At 50.3% G+C, this 5,767-nt stretch overlaps 1 protein-coding gene across 1 annotated transcript in view; it reads left to right on the top strand.

The window, feature by feature from the left end:
* The window catches only part of LOC114071775 (elongator complex protein 3), a 30,349-nt gene extending 27,628 nt beyond the window's left edge, over positions 1 to 2,721 (top strand). The window contains exon 5 of the mRNA XM_027909630.1: positions 2,578 to 2,721. Coding sequence (XP_027765431.1) covers positions 2,578 to 2,654 — 77 coding nt within the window. The 3' untranslated portion in view covers positions 2,655 to 2,721. The remainder of the gene's footprint in view (positions 1 to 2,577) is intronic.
* Positions 2,722 to 5,767: the final 3,046 nt, after the last annotated feature.

Raw genomic sequence — 5,767 nt, 5'->3', positions numbered from 1 at the left:
CATCCCAACTCCCAGCTCCCTTCCCGCCTGGCCGCTCTCCAGCCCCTCTGGAGCTGCCGGGGGTTGTTGTGGCCCAAAGGGCAGGACCCGCCCTTGGCCTTGGGGAACCTCATCCCGTTGGGATCAGCCCATGGATCCAGCCTGGCCAGGTCCCTCTGCAGAGCCCTCCTGCCTTCCAGCAGATCAACAACTCCCCCAGCTTGGTGTGCCCTGCAGATGTGCTGATGGTGGATCCGTCCCCTCACCCAGATCATCCACAGGGACATCAAACAGGGCTGGGCCCGGCCCTGATCCCTGGAGACACCCCTGGTGCTGGATCCCATCGGGATGCAGCTCCATCCTCACCCCTGATCCCTGGGGACACCCCTGGTGCTGGATCCCATCGGGATGCAGCTCCATCCCCTGAGCCCTGGGGACACCCCTGGTGCTGGATCCCATCGGGATGCAGCTCCATCCCCTGAGCCCTGGGGACACCCCTGGTGCTGGATCCCATCGGGATGCAGCTCCATCCTCACCCCTGATCCCTGGGGACACCCCTGGTGCTGGATCCCATCAGGATGCAGCTCCATCCCCTGATCCCTGGGGACACCCCTGGTGCTGGATCCCATCGGGATGCAGCTCCAGCCCCTGAGCCCTGGGGACGCCCCTGGAATATTTGGAGCTCAGAACAGTCAGGAGCAGATCAGCTCTGGAATATTGGGAGCTCAGGACACTCAGGAGATCAGCCCTGGAATATTTGGGAGCAACCCTGGAATATTTGGAACTCAGAAGAGTCAGGAGCAGATTAGCTCTGGAATATTTGGAGCTCAGGACAGTTAGGAGATCAGCCCTGGAATATTTGGGAGCTCAGAACACTTGGGAGCAGCCCTGGAATATTTGGAGCTCAGAAGAGTCAGGAACATCCCTGGAATATTTAGAGCTCAGGACACTCAGGAGCAGCCCTGGAATATTGGGAGCTCAGAAGAGTTGGGGGCAGATCAGCCCTCCCCTCTGTCCCCTGCTTAAGCCAGGCTTAAAATCCTTAATTAATTAATTAATTAATGTTGAGGTGTAAATATTCCAATGGAAATCCAGGCCAGTCAGGAGGGGGAATTTATGGGTCCCCTCTGGGCCAGACCACTGAGGTGAGGGACGATCCCAAAAGTTTTTCCCATGGATCCCCATCCAGGCGGGCGGGATCAGAGCCCCTTCTCCTTCCTCTGCCTGAAATGGTTAATAACTGATAATATTCCTGATAATTAATCAGCAGGAAGGGCTTCTTGTCACCTTCTGCTTCCCTGGAATCAGAAAGGAATTGTGGGGTGGGTTGGAAGGGACCTAAAATCCCAGTTTTACCCCAAATCCTGCTGCTTTACCCCTGAAATCCTGCTGGTTTTACCCTCAAATCCTGGTGTTTTACCCTAAAATCCCGGTTTTACCCCAAATCCTGCTCCTTTACCCCAGAATCATGATGTTTTACCCCAAATCCCGCTGCTTTATCCCCAAATCTTGCTGCTTTACCTTAAAATCCTCCTGATTTTCCCCAAAATCCCAGTTTCACCCCAAATCCTGCTGCTTTACCCCAAAATCCTGCTGCTTTACCACAAGTCCCAGTTTTACCAAAATCCTGCTCTTTTACCCCAAATCCTTCTGCTTTACCCTAAAATCCTACGGGTTTACCCTAAAATCCCAGTTTTACCCCAAATCCTGTTTCTTCACTCCAGGTTCCTGTTGTTTTGCCAAAAAATCCCAGTTTCACCCCAAATCCTGCTGCTTTACCCCAAAATCCCAGTTTTACCAAAATCTTGGTGTTTTACCCTAAAATCCCAATTTTACCCCAAAATACTGGTTTACCCCAAAATCTTGCTGCTTTACCCCAAAATCCTATTGTTTTACCCTAAAATCCCAATTTTACCCCACAATCCTACTGTTTTACCCCAAAATCCTAGTTTTACCCCAAATCCTGCTGCTTCACCCCATTTCCTGCTGTTTTACCCCAAAATCCTGCTGGTTTTCCCCAAAATCCTACTGGTTTTCCCCCAAATCCCGGTTTCACCCCAAATCCTACTGCTTTACCCTAAAAAATCCCAGTTTTATCCCAAATCCTGCTGGTTTCCCCCAAAATCCTGCTGGTTTCCCCCAAAATCCCAGTTTCATCCCAAATCTTGCTGCTTTACCCTAAAAATTCCAGGTTTACCCCAAATCTTGCTGCTTTACCCCAAATCCCACTGTTTTACCCCCCAAATCCCGCTGTTTTACTCCCAAATCCCATTGCAAATCCCGGGAAGACGCCTTGGGAAGAGCGGGATGAGGGGATGGGATCCCCCTGGAAGTGGCTCCGGGAAGAGCGGGATGAGGGGCAGGGATCCCACTGGGATCAGCTCTGGGAAGAGCGGGATGAGGGGATGGGATCCCCCTGGAAGTGGCTCCGGGAAGAGCGGGATGAGGGGCTGGGATCCCACTGGGATCAGCTCTGGGAAGAGCGCCCCAATTAGCGCCGTAATTAACTCCATTCCCGCCTGGAATCCCTCCGGCAATCCCACGGGATTCCGAGGGGTGTTGTTGACGTTGTTGTTGTTGTTCCCTCTGCTTTCCCAGGGGTCGGCACCAGGAATTACTACCGGAAGCTCGGCTACGAGCTGGAAGGGCCCTACATGGTGAAAAGCTTGGAATGACGATCCAGGGGGAGCCGGGAAGAGCTGGAGACGCCGCCTGTCCCGGGAATGAAGCCCCGAATTCCAAAGCTGCTTCCACAAAAAGGATGGAATTGGACTCGGCGATCCCGGTGGGTCGCTTCCGGCTCCGGATGTTCCCGGATTCCCATGGAATGGGGCGGGGAAACCCTGGGAGGGGCCCGTTTTTCCCCTCCCTGGAGAGGTCGGGAATGTTCCAGGTATCTCCAACATTCCAGGTGTCTCCGGGATGGACTCCCAGGCTCGGAATTTGGGAATCTCTTTGGGAATTCTCCCAGTGGGGAAAAAAACCCACACCTCTCCTTTGGGATGCTGTCAGGGGGCTTTTCCTGGCATTAAAATCCTGCAATCCCAATAAAATTCCCTCCCTGGGGCTCGGTTGTTTGTGCCGGGTTTTTTTTTTCCCCTCTCCTTCTTGTCCATCCCAAAAACATTCCCAGGTTTGATCCTTTTCCCAGGAGACCACGAGGAGTGGGAGCTGAAGCCTTGCTGGGTGGGAATTTGGGATTAAATTTAAGAGATTCCTGGAATAACTGAGGTTGGAAGGGATCCGGTTGGATCAGGATGGGAATGCTGGAATGTCTCCAGGGTATCCATCCCCTCATCCCGGCGGGATTTCTGCTCCTGGGGGATCTTTCCCACCTCTCTCTCCCCCCTTCTCATCCCCCCAGGGTGGGTGGGGAGCCCTTTGACAATCCGGGATTTCCCAGACAGGAAGTTTTGGGATCTCCGACCTTCTCCACCTCTTTTTTCCCGGAATTCCAGTGGGAAACGGGGCTGGAATCCAACCATGGCTCGTGGACACTGCGGCATTTCGGGGGGAAAGGCTCTCCTGGCAGTTCCCTGTCCCTGCTGGAGAGGGCAAAATAACGGGAATGCTGATGACGCCGGGGGTATGGAAAAGGAGGAGGGAATATCCGGGATCAATCCCAGTTTCTCCTCGCTGGCAGGAAACGGGAGAGGCTCCTGGGAGCAGAAGGAGCTGGAATGGGAGTCAAACAGGGCCTCTGTCTCCAAAACAATCCCAAAAATTCCGGGATAACGACGCCCAGGAAGGACTCGGAAAATCCCCGGAAACCCGGAAGGTCCGGAGGATCTGAGGGAGCATCCCGGAGTTTTCGGGATGTTCCCGTTTCCCTCAGGAACTCACCAGGATTTAGGATTCCAATTCTTTGTGTCCCACCCCAGAGGGTTTGGAGAGAGCAGGAGACTCCCCCCCAGTCTGGGATTTTTCCAAGGAATCCTTGGATTCCCGATGGGAAGCTCCTCTCTCTCTCTCTCCATCCCAAGCCCTGGCAGTGCTGTAATTAAAACCAATCCATCAATTAACCTGATTGGAATCCCCTATTCCAGATCCACACTTACTGCTTTTATTATTAATTTTATTGATTTCATTATTAATATTATTAATTTCATTATTAATTTTATTTTATTAATAGTAATTTTATTATTAATTTTGTTGTTGTCAACTCTATTAATTAATTCCATTATTTATTCTCTTATTTTAATAATTATTAATTCATCATTGATTTATATCCCCTCCCCTCAGCTTTTCTTCGCTCACCTTAAAGAGGCCGAAAATTCCTTCACCCCACGGAATTCCAACCGGAATTCCCAACCCAAATGCCGGTGGAATTCTGGTTCCTCACAGGGATCTGCAGCTTCACCTTGGGATTCCCCCCTTCTCCGAGTGGGAAGGAGCTCCTGGCCCTGGAAAATGGAAATTCCTGGACAATCCAGGAACAAAACGCCGGGAAATCAGTGGGGAAAATCCCTTTCTCAGGGAGTTCCACCCACCTGGAAACTCTGGAAAAGGGAGAGGAGGAAGGAGGAGAAAAAATTCTTGGTGGAGGTGACTTGAAAGAGTTAAATTCCAAACTTACCAGCTCCAACAATTCCCAAATTCCCATCGTTCCTCCCGGAAAGGGGATCCAAATCATTCCCAGGAGTCCTTGGAAAAGGCTCAGCGGGTGGGAAAGGCTGGCCTGGAAAAATTCCTGACCTCGGGAATTTGCTGGAAGGGAATTTGTTCCCTCGTTCCTCCTTGGAAAACCAAAGGATTTCTCTTGGAAAAGGAACAAAGAGCAGGAATTCCAGCTGAGCCCGCTTGGGAGGAGGGAAAAAATTAATAGTGGGGGGAGAAAGGTAAGAGCTTCTCCAAATATATCCCTAAAAATCCCTGGGAAAGGATGGGAAATCCTATTCCCACTTTATTAGTTGGCTCCTTTTTGGTCCCATTTTATCTCTTTTTTTTTTTTTTTTTCTTCTTGGACAGCATTCCATAGGGTATGGAAGGCCTGGCAGCAGAGGAGCCAGAAAGGGAATTTTTGCCTTAATTTTTACACCCTCCCAGGGGATCTGGTTGGAATGATTTTTCCAGCTAAAGCACCGATTTGGGAATGTCGAGACCATTCCCTTTGTCTCCAAGGCCTGGATATCCCAGGGAAGCAGCCAAACTCAGGAGCAAGGAATGCTGAGGGCTTTTGGAAAATCCAAGCCCCCTAAAACATAAACAAACAAACAAACAAACAAACAAATAAATACCCAACTTCGGGATTTTTTTTTGGTGGCAAATTCCCAAGGAAAAGCCACGTCCAAGGCCCACCTTCCCTGAGCTTCCCACATTCCCTGAGGCAGAAACATTGGGAAGCTCTGCTTGGAGTAACAGGGAAAAGGGTTCCTAAAAAATTAAGGGAATGAGGGAATTTTGCTTCATTTGTGCCTGGCTGGGTCAGTTTTAGTGGGATACAAAGTGGTATTCCAAGGAAAAGCTTCCAAGAAGCATCAGTTTTAGTGGGATACAATGAGGTTTTCCAAGGAAAAGCTTCCAAGGAGCATCAATTTCAGTGGGATATGTGGCAGCTTCCCAAGGAAAAACTTCCAAGGAGGATCAGTTTTAGTGGGATACAATGTGGATTCCCAAGGAAAAGCTTCCAAGGAGCATCAATTTTAGTGGGATATGATGCAGCTTCGCAAGGAAACGCTTCCAAGCAGCATCAATTTTAGTGGGATACAATGAAGCTTCCCAAGCAGCATCAGTTTTAGTGGGATAGGATGCAGCTTCCCAAGGAAAAGCTTCCAAGCAGCCTTAGTTT

Source organism: Empidonax traillii, unplaced genomic scaffold (genome assembly GCF_003031625.1).
Source record: "Empidonax traillii isolate 1590-97213 ecotype Southwest subspecies unplaced genomic scaffold, ASM303162v1 scaffold2269:size40818, whole genome shotgun sequence".
Classification (NCBI taxonomy): Eukaryota; Metazoa; Chordata; class Aves; order Passeriformes; family Tyrannidae; genus Empidonax; species Empidonax traillii.
The sequence above is the reverse complement of the archived record's forward strand: the minus strand, read 5'-3'. Positions and strand labels throughout refer to the sequence as shown.